This window comes from Sardina pilchardus, chromosome 22 (assembly GCF_963854185.1).
Source record: "Sardina pilchardus chromosome 22, fSarPil1.1, whole genome shotgun sequence".
NCBI lineage: Eukaryota > Metazoa > Chordata > Actinopteri > Clupeiformes > Clupeidae > Sardina > Sardina pilchardus.
The window spans coordinates 6,774,707-6,796,978 of record NC_085015.1 but is presented as its reverse complement, the minus strand read 5'-3'; the positions used below and the strand labels follow the sequence as shown (position 1 = coordinate 6,796,978).

The 22,272-nt window shown below is 46.9% G+C and overlaps 3 protein-coding genes across 3 annotated transcripts in view; all 3 read right to left on the bottom strand.

Moving 5' to 3' along the window:
* Positions 1-4,283: 4,283 nt before the first annotated feature.
* Positions 4,284-16,841, bottom strand: LOC134070720 (protein PAT1 homolog 2-like). Its single transcript, XM_062527150.1, has 17 exons — positions 16,726-16,841; positions 15,114-15,179; positions 14,958-15,011; positions 14,147-14,323; positions 13,746-13,817; positions 13,292-13,410; positions 12,956-13,030; positions 12,299-12,434; positions 11,964-12,084; positions 11,147-11,244; positions 10,820-10,858; positions 9,996-10,135; positions 9,167-9,323; positions 8,726-8,866; positions 8,156-8,253; positions 6,540-6,680; positions 4,284-5,401 (listed from the first exon to the last, which is right to left on the bottom strand). Exons 3-17 carry the CDS (start codon positions 14,976-14,978, stop codon positions 5,368-5,370), a joined length of 1,569 nt encoding a protein of 522 aa, XP_062383134.1. The 5' UTR covers positions 14,979-15,011; positions 15,114-15,179; positions 16,726-16,841; the 3' UTR covers positions 4,284-5,367.
* Positions 16,684-18,045, bottom strand: LOC134070547 (formin-like protein 2). The gene is made up of 3 exons (XM_062526934.1): positions 17,929-18,045; positions 17,486-17,645; positions 16,684-17,099 (listed from the first exon to the last, which is right to left on the bottom strand). Exons 1-3 carry the CDS (start codon positions 17,947-17,949, stop codon positions 16,684-16,686), a joined length of 597 nt encoding a protein of 198 aa, XP_062382918.1. The 5' UTR covers positions 17,950-18,045.
* Positions 18,046-21,745: 3,700 nt separating this feature from the next.
* The window catches only part of LOC134070722 (transforming growth factor beta-1-induced transcript 1 protein-like), a 14,785-nt gene continuing 14,258 nt past the window's right edge, over positions 21,746-22,272 (bottom strand). Inside the window, 1 exon segment of the mRNA XM_062527153.1 lies at positions 21,746-22,012. Coding sequence (XP_062383137.1) covers positions 21,746-22,012 — 267 coding nt within the window.

Sequence of the window (22,272 nt, the reverse complement as noted above, 5' to 3'; positions counted from 1 at the left end):
CCGCCACCTTCACGAGAACCAGCATTCCTATGAACCCCCCCCCCCCCCCCCTTCCCACATGTAGCTTTCTCCAGCTTCCTGTTTTGGGCTTGGGAATTTCACATGACGGTTCCGTGCAGCGGTAGTTCCTGAGAGGAGGATTTGGAGGATCGAGGGTGGCCACAGGTATGTCAGGAGATGGATTTGAGGGTTGGATTGGTTTCCTGTTTCTGTCCATTGAAAGTACCACTATAAAGTTTGGTGTATAGTCTGGTTCTCTTTCATAAAAATAAATATTGCTTCTATTTTCTGGATCCTTTTGTCTGCACAACAGCACCCCATTACATTTGGGAAGTGCCTGATCTAGAACAGCAACACATTACGTTTATGAAGTACTTAATCTAGAACAGCCATATACAGTACTACATTTAGGAAGCTTTTTATCTAGGACAGCCACATGTTGCATTTCTGAAGCATTTCATCCAGACCAGCAACATGTTTACATCTAGACAAAGTGCTTTATCTAGATACTCAGAGTGCTTTGCACTGAAAGAGGGGAAACCCAACATCAGTCCACTCCTCACCGACAAATAGCACCCACATGGGTGACACACACCGCGGTACACAGTTTTACACCAGAACCCACTCACCAGCCTGAGCTGGAGGAGTGGAGAGTCTATCGGTGAATTAGTCTGGGGGGGATGATGAGTTGGCCATCTCCTGCGGGTCATCCCATATTTTTAATCAAACAGCATCGTCGCTACATGTTGATCACAATGCGACTTTGAATGAAAATACATGATTTGCACATGACTATGATTTATGTGAAATCAGTGTTGGTAATGTAATGTATTCCAATCCCTGATCCAAATATAGTATAATAGAATGTGATAGAATGGCTAATATATCCTTACCCACTAAATTCAGATGACTGAAAGGGATATTGCACCATTTGGGAAATTTGGAAAATGAGTGTAATTCCCCAAATGATGGAATATCCCTTAATTCCGCTGCAATTGTTACCGAAAAATCTAATGTTGCTATTACTGTGCCATTAAACAGAAAATTGTATGAATTGTCAAGATACATGATTCTGATCATTTTCATGTCTGGAAAAATTCGGGATTAAATGGATGTTCAGTTGATTGCATGACATTACATTACATTATTAGACCCACAAAAGAGGATCTCGGGTCTCCAAGCTTCGGCAAATCAGCTTCAACCCCTCCCTATTCTCCCTCTCCTTTTTCTCTCAAGCGACAGATCTGCCTCTGAACACAAACAAACCATCCTGTGGGCCCCTACCGGTCAGGCGGAACGCTGTTTAGAACACGGTTCTGCTGGCGCAGGGAACAGACAGTTACAGCCGCGTCGCACAGAAGCCCATTTGCTCAAGGTCATGTTTGAGGTCAGCTGCAGGAGTATGGGAGGCCTAGTGCGACAAAAAGGTTGATCTCTATCAGATGTTACACAAGAAGTGATCAACTGTTAAGGCCACTGTCTCTGATGAAAATAGTTTTCCAGCTAATGTTACTTTGTTGAAAATCTTTCAATGGTGTAAGTTAAAATATTTTATTCCTGCAAATATTGTAATTGTGTAATATTGTGTTATCATATTATTTCAACGCAGTCCCACTGTATTTTATGATCCTAAGATTTTATAGCACATACATGCTACAAGAGAAAGTATTTTCTCAAACGTCAATTCACAGGTTTATTGTGCATATTCTGTAGGAATTAATTCTCTTTTCCCTTAACCTTTCCATTTTTTGATTAAAATGAAATCAACAAACAGCCAATATCTATTTGCTTAGTACATGCTCTTACAGTAGAAGAACAGCAAATTGAGTAAACAAACAGCAGCATTTAAAACCTTCGTTTGCTGTAGTTACGAAATTATTTGGTAAGAGGTTAATGCACATCTTAGATTTAATTTAGTTTCACATCTGATAATTATGAGGCTGTAAGGGAACTGAGAATGACCAGACTAACTAACCTGACTCTCGCCAGATCCTTGTAGTTCCGCCATGCTCCACCAGAGGCGTTTCTCTGCGAGCTATTAGGATCTGGCGAGAGTCGGGTTACAGACTAACATCTGCATTAGAGAATCAGCCAAACCACTCTGCAAGAAAATGGCCCTTCAAATGTAAGACATGTTACTGCAAACCTCAGCATAGTTGTCAAAACGATGTTACGAGAAAACACTCGCTAAGTCTCTATGGTAAAAACGCTATAATTTGTATCTTAGATTATCATATTAATAACCGCTAGTTAGTTGCACAGTTTTTGAAGTGTAGGTCATCAGTGTTGGCGTGTGAGTGTGTGAGCGGGCGGGCGGGCAGACGTGCCCTATCCTCTGCCCGTACGTGTGGCAGTCTGGCACAGGAGTGGAGTGGCTGACTGATGGCACCCTCTCAGTGCTGTTTGAGTTGGCATGACATAAAGAGTCCGGTAAGCCTGTGAGTGTGTGTGTGTGTGTGTGAGAGAGAGAGGAAGAGGGAGAGGGAATGTGTGTGTGTGTGTGTGTGAGGAAGAGAGAGAGGGAATGTATGTGTGTGTGTGTGACAGGACTCCATTCATTATGATGTGTGTAAACCCAGGAGCAGACAGACCATTCAGCAGGTGCCAAAGCCCAGACCAGACAGCACGCCCCTATACAGCCTGGGACCATACACACACACACACACACACACACACACACCTACTGTATGCAGCCTGGGACACAGACAGCAGCACCCCTATGCAGCCTGGGACACAGACAGCACACCCAGCACACCCATATGCAGCCTGGGATCATAGGCCTGGGACACAGACAGCACACCCCTATACAGCCTGGGACACAGACAGCACAGACAGCACACCCCTATACAGCCTGGGACACAGACAGCACACCCCTATACAGCCTGGGACACAGACAGCACACCCCTATACAGCCTGGGACACAGACAGCACACCCCTATGCAGCCTGGGACACAGACAGCACACCCCTATACAGCCTGGGACACAGACAGCACACCCCTATACAGACTGGGACACAGACAGCACACCCCTATACAGCCTGGGACACAGACAGCACACCCCTATACAGCCTGGGACACAGACAGCACACCCCTATGCAGCCTGGGACACAGACAGCAGTACAGTACTACAGGGGACTCTACTGTTGTCAGTGTCCCCTGTAGAAGTCTACTGCTGTCTGTGTCCCCTGTACTCTACTGCTGTCTGTGTCCCCTGTAGAACTACTGCTGTCTGTGTCCCCTGTAGAACTCTACTGCTGTCTGTGTCCCCTGTACTCTACTGCGGTCTGTGTCCCCTGTACTCTACCGCTGTCTGTGTCCCCTGTAGAACTCTACTGCTGTCTGTGTCCCCTGTAGAACTCTACTGTTGTCTGTGTCCCCTGTAGTCTACTGCTGTCTGTGTCCCCTGTACTCTACCGCTGTCTGTCCTCTGGCAGCCACCGAATTAGACAACTACCACTATTTCATCATAGCATTGCAACCAAACAGGTCATTCAATTAGGAAACCCACAAGAGCATCACCACTACTACCACAACTTAGACTACAATGCCGGTCTGTGGAGGTCAAAACCACTGGTATTGAAGACAATAACCACCATCATCAAATACATTCTGAATGCCTTTTCTTAAATGAATACCGCATGGCACAGTCCACCTCACCGAGATCACAGAATTCATAGTTTACCCTCTTATTTTACCACTACATCCCTGCTTTCCGCTTTACCTCGGGGTAAGCATTTGCACACATACACACCAGTCCGAACATAACCACAGCTTACAGACTACGATCCGTTTACGCTTCTACTTTGGGTATGTGTGTGCGCGCGCAGATGTTTATCTACTGTGATTTAGAAGCCATCGGGCCTGTGTATGAAAATGGGCAGGGCTTCTCTGCTGAAGTAATTAACTTCGGCCTGACTGCCCAGTTTATCCATGCGACTTCGCAATGGCCAAAGTGTGCATACACTGTGGGCAAAATATGCAGTCAAACTCTCCCCCTTCAAGTTACAAACCCATTATAGAGAATTTAAGAATTAATGCAACAAAAAATAAATTGAACAGAGTGAGAGGCTTTCCTGAAGACTAGAAACTGTCAACTTAATTTGTGGCTATATGTCCCTTGTTTGTTTTAGGTCTTACATGTACAGGTTTGTCTATTGATGCCACGTCTTACATGTATACTGTATGTGTTCCTGTCCTGCAATCCTTAAATGAGCTGCCCATGGATGCAAAAAGAATTTCAGCACAAACTGACAAATAAAGTTGTACCGTAACTTCTCAATGAGCAAAGGATCAAAGATGGGCTTTTATGATTTTTTTATTAGTTTTATACTGCAAGTGCTATAGAACATAGAGGTGCACATATAATTTAATCATCTGTTTCCTGTTAAACCAAATAGGGATATAACTTAGTTAAAACAAAAAGATGAAAAAGTAGTCAAATGTGTTTACAAAATTAACAATATTCTCTTTTAAGAGATATAACCCAAATCTGTTGATATTTTATAAATCACATTTTAAGTCTAAATCAGACAATATTACAAAACAGAGCAATATTAATAATATTTACTGAATCAATTCACTTGCTCTGTGGAGTTCAAAAGTCAACATTTCCTGATGCAAGTTGTAATATGAACAAAGTCATACTGATGAACTAGAGCAACTTAATGCTTACAGCTAAAATATCAGAGGCCAAAAGAAAGATTGAAAAGAGAGGAAGTCATTTTTTCCCCCCATGAGTGTCAATCATGAATGAACAGATTACAAAGAATCCCACTACAACGAGCGCCCTCTCTAGGACACTGTCAGTATGAGATGTGAAGACCTTGCAGTCTATGGACTCAAACAAAACCTCCACACAGCAAGCACACCAACAGATTCAGCCAAGTGTGAGTAGTTTAAGAGATCAGCTCAACAGCTAGACAAATGTAGCCTAGCATCAAAAGCCTCACGGCTTCAATACATATTTACAAGGAAACAGATTTCAAAAAAAAAAAAAAAAAAAAGGGAAAACAAAGAAAATGGAAAAGGGAGTGTGGAAACGTGAAGGAGTAAGGTGTGAAGAACTTAAAGAAAAACAAAAAAGACGGGGTATAATGTCAACAAGCCAAAAATCATCTCAGAATGACGCGTCACTTCTTCATATGATATTCTATAGGCCCATCCGTTTTCACATCCGCTAACGTACAGATGCCACGCACTCATAAACATTAATTAATTAATTAGACATAAATAATTGACATACAGAAATTGATACATGCATGTACACATGCAAGGCTGTATGTTCGTCTCCAGGTGGACGGCAGGTGGGTAAAGTGCTGGACGCAGGCCACACCTCTCCACACATCAGCAGCTTCCAGCGCTCGCCACTCTACGACACCACGGCCAGGTAACCAGAGGCGGACCTACAGGTGAGAGGCCACAGGTGTGTTACAGGACAAATCCTTACAATATGTGGCAAATACGCTACACCTATTGCATCCCTTGTTCTCGTCAAATAGTTCTGAAATGTTTGTGATGTATTAGAAGGGACAGAAGAAAAGGGCAATGAGGGGAGATCCCTCGAGTGGATGTACTATCTATGTACACTTGCTGAACTGTAATACCCCCATTGTATATTAAATACAGAATAAGAAAATAATAAATAATAATAAAAAAAAACAAAAAAAACCACACACCACAGGTGTGTTAGTGTCAACACATTCCTTTTGACAATTATCTGGAGTTGAAGGTAAATTAAGGTAAAAGGTTTAAGAGATTCAGTAAAAACAAATGGCAAGAGCTACATACTGTAGAGGCCTCTAAACTGCTCATCAGTCGGAGGAATCTGGCAGAAGCCGTAACATTGGGAGCTCCAACTTAAATGTTGAACAAAATGCAAAGTGTAACTAAGGCCGATTTATTAAGTATGCTAAATCTATTTGCAAATTTGTTACCACGAGAAAAGACCCTGAGCACAGGCATCTGGAGGTCAACTAAATTAAAGCTGTCTCACTCTCACGCTACATTATTCTGTTCATGTACGAGCGCATTGCTCATAGACAGACTTTTCCCAGCATTTCAATTAGGGCCCCCAGATGTTACTGAATATTTGATTAGTCGTGAACTCGCATAATGCCAACAGCCACAAGGAGGTCTCTCCACTGCTCACCAAAGCACTCTTGAGGACTTTGGGAGCGAATACTACTGTAGTTTTCCGCATATAAGCCGCATTGTGTATAAGCCGCAGGACCGTGTTAATACAAGTTAAAAGAACCAAAACCATAATAACACCATATTAACTGCCCCCTTCTATCAACCTCATAGCTGAAAGAACCAAAACCATAATAACACCATATTAACTGCCCCCTTCTATCAACCTCATAGCTGAAAGAACCAAAACCATATTAACACCATATTAACTGCCCCCTTCGATCAACCTCATAGCTGAAGACATTTTGCAAAATCAATGTATAAGCCGTGGCTAATAGTGGGGAAATGACAGTAATGGTGGTTTCGGTTTCAGTCTGACGTCACTAGATAACTGAATGGTAGTGAACTCACTCGATGTTGCTCTTGAGCTGGTGCACGGTGCGCTTGTCCAGGTAGCGACAGAAGAGCGTCAGCAGGTTGGAGGGCAGGAAGAGCGGCTCCACCAGGGAAGCCTTGGACAGTTGCTGGGCAACCTGGAACACCGTGTCCGTCCTGGAGAGCACAAGCAGGCATGGAGAACACCAACTCAACTGCCATGTTCTAGACTGGAGGGCACAAGCAGGCATGGGGAATACCAACTCAACTGCCATGTTCTAGACTGGAGAGCACAAGCAGGCATGGGGAGCACCAGGGGGTCAGGATTTGACTGATTAGCTTCGCCGATTAGCAAGGCACTTCCTCGTCGCCCTTTTCCAGAAATACATCATGTCCGGTGCCGTTTTCCCATAGTTTTCCTCATGCTGATTGGTGGCTGTTCCACTCTCAGCTCATGCACTAGCGCAGTGTGGGCACGAGCTCTCCTTCTGTACCTTACGTCAATCAGTAACCTGGCACTTAATTGGCTAAGTAAAACGGCACCGGATACAAGCCCCTTGAAACGCCATGTTGAAGCCTGAATAAATCGTTCAATTTTGGCAATTTTCACTAGCCTAGCATTCCCATTGAAATGAATGGGGGCGGGACTTGTTCACTTTCTCCAGTTCTTATAATACCTCCATGGGGAGCACTAACTCAACTGCCATGTTCTAGACTGGAGAGCACAAGCAGGCATGGGGAACACCAACTCAACTGCCATGTTCTAGACTGGAGAGCACAAGCAGGCATGGGGAACACCAACTCAACTGCCATGTTCTAGACTGGAGAGCACAAGCAGGCATGGAGAACACCAACTCAACTGCCATGTTCTAGACTGAAGAGCACAAGCAGGCATGGGGAACACTAACTCAACTGCCATGTTCTAGACTGAAGAGCACAAGCAGGCATGGAGAACACCAACTCAACTGCCATGTTCTAGACTGAAGAGCACAAGCAGGCATGGGGAACAGTAACTCAACTGCCATGTTCTAGACTGGAGAGCACAAGCAGGCATGGGGAACACTAACTCAACTGCCATGTTCTAGACTGGAGAGCACAAGCAGGCATGGGGAACACCAACTCAACTGCCATGTTCTAGACTGGAGAGCACAAGCAGGCATGGAGAACACTAACTCAACTGCCATGTTCTAGACTGGAGATCCATTTTACCAAACACTTGGTAATGGTTTGGTAAAAATATTTCTCATTTGTTTGTTTATATTATACAGACAGTTTCATGTCTACTGAATATTCATTTTATTCAAGTAGTCACACTTCCCAACCCCTGACTTCCAGATGGCAAATCAGGCAACAGGTGCCTCTCATGCAGCGTTTATACGTCCTCCCTCGCTCCTCGGGCCTCAATCCTCACTGATCTACATAAAGAATGATGGGGGGGAAAGTGAACAATGGGATAGTCTATCCAGTGTTCTAGATCAGTGGGAACGCCCCTCGAGGATCGAGCATCGAGCATCGAGGAGGCATGTTGAGAGGCACCCAATAACAACTTTCATGGTTTCTGAAGGGTTCATGTTGGTCCCTCTTTAACTCACTTCCACCCCCTAGTGGCTCCCAAATGAAACAGTCGCACTATGAACAGAGGGCAGTCGTACCAGGTCTCAAAGTCTCCTATGTTGGGCTCCATGGGAACGTTGGAGGACAGCAGTCTCTCGCCCTGAGAGAGTAGAGCATACAGCAGCGACAGGCCAAACTAGACAGAAACGGAAATGACAGAAACACAAGACATGGAACCGTTAGCCGGGGTGGACCCGGGCAAGTCTGAGTGGATTTGAATTTGCTCTGCAAATCAGGCGTGGTCATCCACAAATCAAAGCAGATTTCCAAACAATAAAAAAAAACCAAGAATCAATCACAACCATTCATTTGGTTTTTTTTGCTTGTTTTTGGAGTAACAAGTGCATTTAAAGCCTTTGTGTACCAGATAAATGAGTTTATTGTACTTCTGACAAGATTCTATAAGAATTTAATGCATAAGGGGCCAAGCCGCTGCAAGGTTTAAAGCATGAATATCCAGACCAGTTCTCAAATTGAGAATGGGTCTGGGGGATAGCCAGGCTCTCAACCTGTACAACTGTAAATACATGCATCAAACTCGGCATTTGGACATTAAACTCTTTCCAGCCGCTCTTAAGTAAAGTATGGTGGAGGGAGAAGGTCCAGACCTCATTTTGACAGGCGAGTGTGAGGATCGTCTCATCGCTCTCGGCCACCGTGACGGTGAACTCCTTCAGGACCCCGACCAGCTGACTGAAGGACAGGGCACTGACCACGTCTCGAAGAGGCCCGTACAAAACTGGCAGGGCCTGAGCGAGAAATAATTAAAAAATAAAATATATTAAAAAATGCATTTCTTTTCTCCATGAAACTGAGGTGCAGTTCCTCTTCCAGCTGCACTACACTACTGACCACGACAGCTCTCTGAAAATCAAAAATCAAAACACTGCCCCCCTCACCCAATTATCATTATTGATCAACAACTTATTAATAACAACTTCATCTCAATTAAGTCATTACAACACAGCTTGCTCAGGCACACAGACACACAGACACACAGACACACACACACACACACACACACACACACACACACGACACACACTCACCTCATCAGTGTCTTTGCTCATCAGCATGGGCAGGTGTGTGGTCACCATGGTGAGGACGTGCAGCGCGGCATCATGGGACAGGAAGGGCAGGAGGCGGGCCAAGAGGCGCTTGCCCTTGGAGGTCAGCAGGCAAGGAAGGAACTCCTCGCTGGACTCTCTAGACACACACACACACACACACACACACACACACACAATTAATCAGCCAGAAATCACTCATGTCACCCAATAGCTTTTTGAAATTAAACCATCTTGCCAACTAGAATGTGTGACAAAAAGGCATGCATGCATAACATAACAGCGCACACAAACACACACAGCGCACACAGGGTGCCTCTCAACATCTCTCCTCCATCCTCGGCCCTCCAGGCTCGTTCCCACTGATCTATAACTAACACTGGATAGACTATCCCATTGTTGCTGCCCCATCATTCTTTATGTAGATCAGTGAGGACCAGGGACGAGGAAGGAAGGGATGATGTATAAAACACGAATGAGAGGCACCCAGAGCGTTAGACACAGACTTACTGGAGGGGGGGGGTGTTTAGCAGAGTTGAGAGTAGACACAGACTTACTGGGGGTGTGTGTAGCAGAGTTGAGAGTAGACACAGACTTACTGGGGGTGTGTGTGGCGGAGTTGAGAGTAGACACAGACTTACTGGGTGTGTGTGTGGCGGAGTTGAGTAGACACAGACTTACTGGGTGTGTGTGTGGCGGAGTTGAGAGTAGACACAGACAGACTTACTGGGGGTGTGTGTGGCGGAGTTGAGCGTAGACACAGACTTACTGGGGGTGTGTGTGGCGGAGTTGAGAGTAGACACAGACTTACTGGGGGTGTGTGTGGCGGAGTTGAGAGTAGACCTGCTCCACCTTCCTCTCCATGTCCTGCAGCAGCTGCTCCTTTTCCTCCACCCGCACGTACCCCTTCTTCCTGGCAGCCTCCTCCACCTCCAGCAGCACACTAAACAGCTGCAGCAGGGTGGAGACGGAGTTAAAGGGTTAAAGCGGAGCGAGAGGCGCAAACGTTCAACCATTTCCGCGTTCTGTGTTCGCAAAGGGGAGGAGGGGGGGGGGGCAAATCCCCTTTTAAGCAGACCTAGAAAGTAATGTTTCATTCGAACTGAACTGCTTGCCACTCTATGAAGTCTTTGCGACACGCCTCTAAGCAGACAGGAAATGTTGGAATTTTGCTTCCATTGAGATGCATTATGTTGCTCCATCTTGTCAGTAATGAAGGCCACGACAGGACCACCAGTTATTTACTCCACCTGGCTTTTACGTGCCGTGCATTCTGTCTGTTTGAATACGCATCTCGTGTGCTGGATTACCCAAAAACGGTCCGCTCAATTTTGACATAAACGCATGGTACAACGGAGAGCCCATTCATGTAAACAGACCAACATATTTACTCTAAGGTTCTTGTATCGGAGGCCACTATTGGGTTCTAGAAGTCTGCAGTCTACAGTATTTTTTTTTTTTTTAAACTTATTTTTTATTTAAAGTAGACAGTCAGCACAGGCATACATGGTAGGACAATGACTTAGTCTACAGTATTTGCACCGAGTCGTTCAGCTAGTTTGATATATCGCTAGAGGACGCGAGGAGAAACTCACTTTAATCTGCAAGTCATGCAAGTTCACAAAGCTTGTTTACCTTCTCTATGTGCACCTCTAGCCTTGGGTGTCTGGCATCCTTCAGAAGGAAAGAAAGTGTCAGAAAGCATGGGATGGACACACACACAATTATAGCAAAAAATGTTTGTGCACATCCCAGGTCAAGGTGCAGAACAAGGGTAAATCATAAAAAATGGAAAAAGGTTCGCACACTTGAAATCCTTCTTTTTCGTTTTATTTTCTTTCCTTGAGCACAGAATTCTGCGAACCTTTTTCCATTTTTTATGGACACACACACACACACACACACACACACACACACAAAAACAAAAACACACACACGGACCGTCTCACTATCTGCGCTCACCTCATCAGGGCTGTGTCCGCGTATAGTATCGATCGCTCGCCTTGGGGAGAAACACGTCGACACGGCAACCTGCCCTAGTGACCCTTCGATGTGGACCACTGAAACGAGGAGACAGACATCAGTCCACCCGCCCCTCTGCCTTCCACCCGTCTAAAGGGCCGTCCACACCCATAACGATAACAGAAAGGGATGCTGACAAGATCGTACTTCATGTCGTTATTATTATAGTTTGTGCGTGGACGCAGTCATCGTTCTTGGTGTGAGTGGCCCTTGAGATGTATGATGTATTCAGCGGACTCAAATCTCGAATCCATAAACCATTAGTTCACTTAATATTAATTATGTATTTCCATTAAGGCACCATTTGTACAAACACAATTGCCCCGAAATAACGTTCAACTTCCATCCTACAACGTGCCTTTAGCAACTGACAGGTTGAGGTAGATACAACACTAACCCCTTCAGGCCCTGTAGGGAAAGTCTCTCCCAATGTTAATAAATGTCATTGATTCCAATTGGCTGTCAGCTTGTTATCGTTCTTAAGCGTGCTCTTAAAGGTGTGACACATGATCCCACTATCATTACAGCATGTCGTTGCAAAAGCTATTCATGCCAACTAGAGCAACACATGAAGTTGTTTTTGCCATTATTGTTCCTGGTGTGAACAGCCCTTTACATCAATATCAAATCAAGGTCACTAAAGACTTCACAACAGAACAGACACCATTATAAGGGAAAGGAGACGCTTGAAATGACTAATGAAATGCAGCTGAAGAAATCCGGTCGAGAATCGCTGTGATCTGTGAGGATTCGAGACCTGGCGTGTAGTACTCCGTCTTGGTGACGTAGGGGGTAGTGAGTTTGGGGGTCTCCCTCTTCGCCCGGTCGCCCCTCTTCTCCTCCTCAGCCAGCTTTGCCTCCATCCTCTTATAGTACTCCTAGCAGGGACAGACAGAGACAGGTGGACAGGTGGACAGGTGAAAATAAGCACGAGTCCCAGACACAGATTCTTTACAGTGGTAATGCCTGTGTAGGAGTGTGTGAGCAAGAAGCTGATAGTTGTACAAGTTGATTCATACAGTAATTGCTTGATAAGTCATGGATTCTCATGCGAGTGTGTGCGAGTGTGTGCGACTGCGTGCGCGTTTTTACTTGATAGTAGTAGTCGTCCAGATGAGGGTTTTCACTTTGCAGCTGGATCATCTGTAGACGGATGACCCACTCCTTCTCCTTGTCCGACATAAGCTCAGCGTACGGATCCCACCGCTCCGGTTTCCTGTATATTGAACTACAGCGCACACACACACACACACACACACGGCTGAGGACATGCTGCCACCATTAATTTCAATGGCCGATGCCAGGTTAGACAATTCAGCCAAAGATATACTTGTTATACGTGTCACCTTATTGCCTTGATTGTGGAAAAAGTAGGCTGATCTGAGCACATATTGGGTGCAGCTTTCAAGATGGCAGTGGCCAACTGGGATGTCAACTGGCTGAAGTTAATCCACTAAATAAACCCTGACCCCCATGCTTTAAACTGATGTCTGTGGACCCCTGGTGGTCACTGAAGATATTGCAGGAAGATATTGCAGACCATTAGTTCAGTCTAGTGGTCCTCAGGTAGCTGCAGTCAGAACATTGGCACCGGTCACAATCAGTTGAAATTCCTTATTTGAAGTGGATCTAGGGGGTAATCAGCCATGACCAGGACATTGAAGCAGCACTAAAGACTTGCTCTCTAGGGTGCCCCTACAGGTGAGAAGTGCAATTACAAACAATATTTTGCAGCAGCATGCTAGTCACCTGTGTGGTTTGGGAGGTCTCTGGCTGAGCAGGCGTTTGTGTTGGGGATGAAGCTGCGTCACAGATCCTGGGAATCTATGGGGAAGGTCAGAGGTCAAATGTGTATGTGACCCAAAACAAAGAATTGACCCCACTCATCCCACAGAGATTTTGACAACTGTAACTGGATATCAACATCACTTAGACTTGGGACAAAAATCAAAAAATGGAAAATGCATATATAAAAATTATGTCTATATGCAACCTACAAACTCAAACACTTCAAGAATATCCATTAAGGTTTCTTTTTAGGTCTGACATGTGAACCGAACGATGAATGGATGAAGACAAACAGACCTGAACCGCTGAGGCGTATTGGCTGATGGGCTGTAGAAGGGGGCGGGTCTTGGAGAGAGGGGGCCAAATCGGGGCTGTGCCATCTTTGGCGTCATAGGCTGAGGGGATGTGAGGGAGGGCTGACATACAGCGACAGGAGAGTCAAGGTCAAAGTTCAAGGTCAAAGACATAAACAAAGGTCATAGACAAATCACTACACAAATGAGAAGTGGATTTGACTTTATGTAGCTGCCTGCAGCAGTCTTGAGGAGACGTGCATAACGTGATTATTTCTGAGATTCTGATTTTCAGCCCGGAATTGTGCATACGTCATTGTTGACAACGCATCGGAATCTCTGAAATAACCACGCTATGCAGTCGTCTAAAGACGGCTACATCAAGTCCAATCCCACTACTGAGAGCGCGTTCAGTGGGTGTTGCCCAGCGACCGCACAGGAGGATTGTGGAGCGTCACCTGGTTGAACTGCTGCCGGGGGTTTAGCAGTTGCCGTGGGCGCAGTGGTGAGCGAGGTACCATGGGATGCATCTACACACACACAGCAAAACCATGAAGAAGCAGTCTTCTCAGGGTATGTGAAAGGAGTGTTCAAATTCACAATAACAATAGAATTAGAATAAAAGACCCATATTTCACTGAGGAGCTCTAAGTGCCCATCTCAGCCCTGGGCACAATCACATACCTGAGAGTACCAGCCCTGGGCACCTGGGCATCACATACCTGAGAGTACCAGCCCTGGGCACCTGGGCATCACATACCTGAGTACCAGCCCTGGGCACAATCACATACCTGAGTGTACCAGCCCTGACAATCACATACCTGAGAGTACCAGCCCTGGGCACCTGGGCATCACATACCTGAGAGTACCAGCCCTGGGCGAGGGGGCGGAGAGGCGGGCATTCCCTCACCAGGCCTCGCCTGCCTCGGAAGGAAGTGGACATGTAGGGTCGGGACTTAGACAGGAAGTTAGGGTAGCTGGGCAAGCGAGGGGCATAGGCAGGCCTGTCAATCACCCGAAGGATGGCTTCATCTTGCTGAAGGAAAGAACACAGAAAGGACTCATCTTTTTATCAATCCTCCCTTCCTTCCTCTGTCCTCGTTCCCACTGATCTAGATAAATAATGGTGGGGCGGCAACAATGGGGTAGTCTATCCAGTGTTCCATTATAGATCAGTGGGAAGGAGCCTAGAGGACTGAGCATCAAGGAGAGAGGTTGAGAAAGGGCCAGACGAGCATGTGTGTATGGGAGGGGAGGAGAAATTAAATTGGATATAATATGAAAATGACAGGAACTCAATTCAGTAAAATATAAAGAATAAGTAAAACTCTAGAGAGATTGCAGTGGATCAGGAGGTTTACAAAACGCTTTTGCACACCTCTTCTGTAGGGACAGGTGCGTCGGAATAGGTTACCCAGTTAAACTTGTGAAAGAAAATCTCGCACACTGTCCATTACGCATGCATATTTATTTACAACGTTTCGGTCATAGACCTTCCTCAGGTGAATTAAAGTGGATCAGGAGGTGAAATGGGGCAACATAGTGTTGGTGTGCGAGTGTGTGTGTGTTTCCACAGTACAGACTAAGCTGGAGAGGGGGGGACAAGACAGACACAAAAATACCCCTCCCACACACAGACACAGATGGACAGACAGACAGACACAACAGACCTGCAGGATGGGCTTTGGCATGGGTCCTCTGAAGCCTTGGGTTGGTGGTACCCACTATGCAAAGAAAAGGGGAAAAATCAACTGAAATCCAAACGGCAGGGCAGAGGTCTTGGCAGTTTGGGATGGCAGCGCACTGTACAGGAGAAGGACACTTACTGAATGAGCGTTCTCTTGTTCCCAATATGACGTGCGAGAGCAATCCACTATGGCACTGTCCAGGCTCTGGAGAGAGAGAGGGAGGGAGGGAGGGAGGGAGGGAGGGAGAGGGAGAGGGAGAGGGTCTTACACAATTAAATAGAAGAGAACAGCATTATGGAATATTTAGACTACTGGATTCTCTTTGCCTTAAATTGGCACAAACAGTGACCACCTATTCAGTTGGACTGTTCAGTACAGGCGTCAGTTTAAGAACGTTGTTGTGCCCTGTGCCCTCCTTGAGGCTGTGCCCTGTGCCCTGTGCCCACCTTGAGGCTGTGCCCTGTGCTCACCTTGAGGCTGTGCCCTGTGCCCTGTGCTCACCTTGAGGCTGTGCCCTGTTCTTGAGGCTGTGCCCTGGGCCCTGTGCTCACCTTGAGGCTGTGCCCTGTGCCCTGTGCTCACCTTGAGGCTGTGCCCTGTTCTTGAGGCTGTGCCCTGTTCTTGAGGCTGTGCCCGGTTCTCACCTTCTCACCCTGTGCCCTGTGCCCACCTTGAGGCTGTGCCCTGTGCTCACCTTGAGGCTGTGCCCTGTGCCCTGTGCTCACCTTGAGGCTGTGCCCTGTTCTTGAGGCTGTGCCCTGGGCCCTGTGCTCACCTTGAGGCTGTGCCCTGTGCCCTGTGCTCACCTTGAGGCTGTGCCCTGTTCTTGAGGCTGTGCCCTGTTCTTGAGGCTGTGCCCGGTTCTCACCTTGAGGCTGTGCCCTGTTCTTGAGGCTGTGCCCTGTTCTTGAGGCTGTGCCCTGTGCCCTGTTCTCACCTTGAGGCTGTGCCCTGTTCTTGAGGCTGTGCCCTGTGCCCTGTTCTCACCTTGAGGCTGTGCCCTGTTCTTGAGGCTGTGCCCTGTGCCCTGTTCTCACCTTGAGGCTGTGCCCTGTTCTTGAGGCTGTGCCCTGTGCCCTGTTCTCACCTTGAGGCTGTGCCCTGTTCTTGAGGCTGTGCCCTGTGCCCTGTTCTCACCTTGAGGCTGTGCCCTGTTCTTGAGGCTGTGCCCTGTGCCCTGTTCTCACCTTGAGGCTGTGCCCTGTTCTTGAGGCTGTGCCCTGTGCCCTGTTCTCACCTTGAGGCTGTGCCCTGTTCTTGAGGCTGTGCCCTGTGCCCTGTTCTCACCTTGAGGCTGTGCCCTGTGCCCTGTTCTCACCTTGTGCCCTGTGCTCACCTTGAGGCTGTGCCCTGTGCTCACCTTGAGGCTGTGCTCTGTGCTCTGTGCCCTTTGCCCACCTTGTGCCCTGTGCTCACCTTGAGGCTGTGCCCTGTGCCCTGTGCTCACCTTGAGGCTGTGCTCTGTTCTCACCTTGTGCCCTGTGCCCTGTGCTCACCTTGAGGCTGTGCTCTGTTCTCACCTTGTGCCCTGTGCCCTGTTCTCACCTTGTGCCCTGTGCCCTGTTCTCACCTTGTGCCCTGTGCCCTGTGCCCTGTTCTCACCTTGAGGCTGTGCCCTGTGCCCTGTGCCCACCTTGAGGCTGTGCCCTGTGCTCACCTTGAGGCTGTGCCCTGTGCCCTGTGCCCACCTTGAGGCTGTGCCCTGTGCTCACCTTGAGGCTGTGCCCTGTGCCCTGTGCCCTGTTCTCACCTTGAGGCTGGGCCGCAGCCTGATGCTCTTCACCACCGCGGGGTCTTCGAAGATCTGCCCCCGACCCCCCCTCTGGCCACCTCGACCGCGGCCCCGCGCCCACACCGCCCCCCCAGGAGAGCGCGGCTGGACTCGGGGCATGGGGCTGGAGGTGGGCTGGGTGTATGGGGGAGACGCCCGGGGAGCCGCCCGGGGTGGGTATGGAGGACCGGGGGGAGGAGGAGGAGGAGGTGGAGGAGGAGGAGGAGGAGGGGAAGAGGGTGGTGCAGGGGAGGAAGGAGGCTTGGGTGGAGGTGGCGTTTCCGCTGCGGCTGGGGCTGGGGCGTCGTTCTCGATAGATCTGCCGAGAATGTCACCCCCTTCCATCTCCGCATCTGCAACGGGAGGGACAACGGAGGCTTCAGGAGAACTACGGCACGCACGGAAGGACATACAGTACAGGGCAGGGCATGAGGACGCTCAGCAGGAGAAAAGACAGTAATGGAGCGCAATCATGTGAAGCTAACTGATGGCATCACCACTGACGGGATCATCACCACCACAAAAAAAAAAAAAAAAAAAAAAACACACACAACAGAGCAGGTGAAGTATAGGCAAACAGTTCAGCTGGTCTGGCCCTGCACCCACATAAGTTTAGACAGCTACACAAAATGTATCCACCAAAATCCAAGTTTTATAATCAAACACAAGCAATCCTATGCAAGCCTAGTGACTGGGGAAAACATTCTTTTTTTATCATTATTTATTCATTTATGTTCACCCGCTCCAAATGTTTCTTCGTTGTAGATGTCAATTGATTCGTCTTCCTCGACCATTTCTTGCAGGAGGCCAGATTCTTCCATCGCGTCCGTCTCTCCGTCGCTCCACTGGCCGCCATTCTCTGGCCATGCGGCGGCGTCAGGGACGGGAGCCTCGGTTTCCTAACCGTGGAAGCACCAGTTTTAACTGTCACCAGATGCAGCGGATCCTCCCAAAAATCGCTAGATCTACAGTACAGGTTACTGTGCACCATGTTAAAACTGCAATGAATCACGAACAACGATTATTTCCGACTGCTGATTGTCGATCAAGTGATTTGGGAACACGTTTACACAGAGCATAATTGAAGTTGACAAACACTTGGCGATCACATGCCAATTAGCGAGCTCTAGTTTCGCGACAAGGTATGACCTACTTTGAGTTGAGGGGAAAGACAATACTTACAGGCTGTTCTGTATCACTCATTGAGGAAACTGATGATTAGGTTTTGCTAGGTTCGTCACGTTGCTTACACGTTTAGCGCCGTCGTTCCCATCTGACATATTTGTGAACTTATTAGCGTAAATTGGCTCACCTGCGCAATGGGCGTGGTCAGACCACTACCTTGCTTTTCATCAAACATTAATGGCAAATATCACCCTGGTCCAACAGGCGTGTTTGAGCGTCGCTCACTAAACTTTGACAGGGGTTTTTGTGTGCAGTAGTCTTGTAATGATGACGCCAGTTTAGAGGTCATTTGTAATTTTGAAATTCTGTCAAAATCTTAAATATATAGCCTAAACAAACACATGCATCTGCTTCAGATAACTTTAAAGTTCTGTGCTGATCTGGGCTATCTTCTGAAAGTTGCAAATCAAAGCAAAAAAGCAATAACTAGGCCTATGCTAAAATATTAAAACCTAAATAAAATAGATTACTCGTATAAATCCCAAATTTGAATACCTACCTTCATATAATTATCATCCTATTATATGTTTTATTTATTAGGCTACATTTGTATTCCCTTTAATTACTCTAATTTGTTATGTATACTGGATAAATAATATATTTGCATATTGATGTAAATCAGTGGTTCTCAATCTGTGGTACGCAGATTCTCTGTTGTGGTACTTTCGGAGAAAGTCTCCATGAAGATAAAATAAGCCCTTCAAATTATATACATATATTATATAAATAATGAAAAATCATTATCATTTATTAAAATTAAAAAAAAAAAATCTTTCTTGAAAGCTTAAAAAAACGATGCAAAACAATAAAAAGTATATTTAACTTGGACTATGCCACCGTATAATGCTGGTCATAATAGTGGTACTTGGAGAGTCCATTGTTCTCTGGTGGTGCTCAATGTAAAACGTTTGAGAAGCTGATGTAAGTTGTACTTGTTTTTGTTCTTGTCTTGGGGGGGAGAAAGATATATCTTCACATAGTCCACACCATGCATGTGGATCCTCTACACGCTACTGAGGACCCTGACACTGAGTATAAAATGAACAAATGTAGCCTATATGCCTAACATGTTTTCCTCATTTCTGTGGGAGAGTGTAATCGTTGGCACTACTTACACGTTTGCTTGTGTTGCTCATTCCATGGGAGCCCAATGCTTACAAGCTGTACCTCATTGTAAAGGTGACTAATAAACGATGAAAATGACATAAAACACTTTAGTGATTGGTATTATTAAAGTGGGGATATAATGGGCCAAGTCAAGTTTCCTTACTTTTTGTGAGCGGTTTATCTTCACATAGTCCACACCACACGTTTAGAGTGAGAACTTGTTTATTGTCATCTTAAGTGTTGCTTTGCGACAATATGAAGATGTCAAAAATGTATGAATGAGATAATTCTTTATATTAAATCACTTGGCATAGGTAAACATTTCTGACAAATCTTTGGCACCATGAAACAAAACAATACAGACATTGTCTGAGAAACAGCAATAAAAAAGTAATAAAACATACACATCATGGAATACAATAGGATATATTTTGCAATAGCAGTGACATTTATATATTGCGGTAAAAATGCAAATATATTAAATGGGATTACAAATACATAAAAATCATTCATTCAGAACATTTTCAATTCCTTCCTTTCAATATTTGGATAATAATTATAAGCATAAAAATGTAGAAGGTAGTGTGTGTGTGTGTGTGTGTGTGTGTGTGTGTGTGTGTGTGTGTGTGTATGTGACTGACTTATGGAAATGACCAAAACCCTGATTTGAGGCTTCTCTTCTTTTCAAACATCATTTGACAGAAGCTTCTGTTACTTGTGTGTATGTCTGTGTGTGTGTGTGTGTGTGTGTGTGTGTGTGTGTGTGTGTGTGTGTGTGTGTGTGTGGTCAAGTGCAATAAGGGGGAAGACAACACTCAGCAATACGATAGGAAACCTCTCCAGGACACTGCAGAGAGGCCAGTGCTGGCTACACTCCTCAACACATAGCAGGGCAACACTGGATCAGGGGCCCAATCAAGTGTGAACCGAACTGAACCGAACCGGATCAGATCCACATCTGAGCCCAATCAGAATCACGTCAGGCCAGAGCCAGATCGGATCTGGGCCCAACCAGTACCGGAGCAGGGACTCAGAACTCAGAATTCTAGCCACTGGACCATTTGTCTTATTTAGATGGCGGCCATTGTAAATCAAAACGAGGCTATGGCGTACACAAACCAGAACGAGGCTATGGGGTACACAAACCAAAAGAAGGCTATGGCGTACACAAACCAGAACGAGGCTATGGGGTACACAAACCAAAAGAAGGCTGTGACGTACACAAACCATTGTTGTGTTCTATGCATTTGGCAGTAGGTGGAGAGTACACATAATATAGCCTCCTTCAGGTTTAAAATGGCTGCCATGTGAATACGGTGAATAGTCAGCAGTCACCCCTTTTGTTTCCCACCCTTTCAGATCGTTTGATGACAAGGTTAAAATGTATCAATTAAAAAAACCCGGTGAGTTACCCACAGGATGTACAAATAACACCCTGATTTGGCATCGTCCCCGTATAAGTGCTGCCACTGTGGTCATGAATGGCTCTCTAACTGTTGGGACAGACAGCTTCAAGAACCAATGGGAATGGTTCATGGAATGCTTCTTCAAGGCCATTAATAATTTAGCTTTGGACAAATCTGTTATCTGTGATTGTCTTCTGGTTTCCCTCAGAGTTCTGCTACCTCCAGAGCTTCTGAGAGACTGTCTGTCTTTATGAAAAAGAAAAGAAAAACAGAACATTGTGAAAAGAGGGAAGTGAAGAGGAAGATGAAGGAGGCAGAGAGTGAACTCTGAGATGGAGAGCTTAGGAAAGACCAGTCTCTCCTTTCTTCCCGTGTTCTTTCTTTCTTTCTTTCTTTCTTTCTTTCTTTTTCATTCAGCTCTGGTTGGCATCTCCAGTCCAGGGTTCTCCGCCCGTTTCCTGAACTCTCCCCACTTCTCCCTTTCCCTCTCCTCCTCCATCAGTTCAACAGAACAGATCCCCCTCTCCCTTTCCTGTTCCCTCTGCTCTCTCTGCTCCTCTCCTCTCTTCCACCTCTATCCTCCTCCTCCCACTCTCTCCCACCCCGCGCTCAGCCAAAGAGCTCCCCTTCCTCCTCCTCCATCAGAAGGCAGAAGCAGATCCTCCCTCTCTTATTTTCTCTCTCCTCCTCCTCCTCCATCAGTAGAGTAGATCCTCCCTCTCTTCTTCCCCTCTCCTCCATCAGAAGAGCAGATCCTCCCTCTCTTCTTTCCCTCTCCTCCTCCATCAGTAGAGCAGATCCTCCCTCTCTTATCTCCCTCTCCTCCTCCATCAGAAGAGCAGATCCTCCCTCTCTTCTTTCCCTCTCCTCCTCCATCAGTAGAGCATATCCTCCCTCTCTTCTTTCCCTCTCCTCCATCAGTAGAGCAGATCCTCCCTCTCTTAAGGGCCGTTCACACCAAGAACGATAACGATGACGATAACTATAACGATAACGATAAAAGCGTCCACACTGGCCAACGATAAGAAAAGTCTCTCCTCATGTTAATGAATGTGATGGCTAGAACATTATTGGTTCTGATTGGCTGTTAGCTTTTTATCGTTCTCAAAATCGCTCTGATAGTGATCAACAACGATATCGTTCTTCATGTCGTTATCGTTATAGTTTATGTGTGAACGTTGTCATTCATATTAACGAGAGCGATATGTGTTTATAGTTATCGTTATCGTTCTTGGTGTGAACGGGCCTTTATCCCCCACCTCCCACCCCACCCTAAACCCCCCCCCCCCCATCCACCCCTCTCAGCCGAAGAGTTTGATGAAGCAGGGGTGGCAGTAGGGCTTGTTCTCCTGCTCTTTGAAGCAGCCCTTGCTGAGGGGCTTGAGGCAGAACTGGCACACCAGGTGGTGCGGGTGGAACTTGGCGCCCATGGCGGTGACGCAGCGGCCCAGGATGGGCTGCTGGCACGCGTGGCACATGCTGCCGCGCGACTGGTGGTAGTGCGCCTCGCACAGCGGCTGGCCCTCGTGCTCGAAGAAGCTGCCGTTGACGAACGGGCTGTAGCACTCCTGCAGGGGGCGATAGAGAGGGGGGGGGGGGGGAAGAGGGGGGAGGGAGGGAGGGAGGGAGGGGGGAGAGAGAGTGAGAGGGAGAGAGAGAGGGAGGGAGGGAGGGAGGGGGGAGAGGGAAGGAGGGAGGGAGGGAGGGGGTAGAGAGGGAGAGGGAGAGAGAGAGGGAGGGAGGGAGGGAGGGAGGGGGGAGAGAGAGGGAGAGAGAAATGGGGGGAGAGAGAGATGGAGGAGAGAGAGAGGGAGGGAGGGAGAGAGCA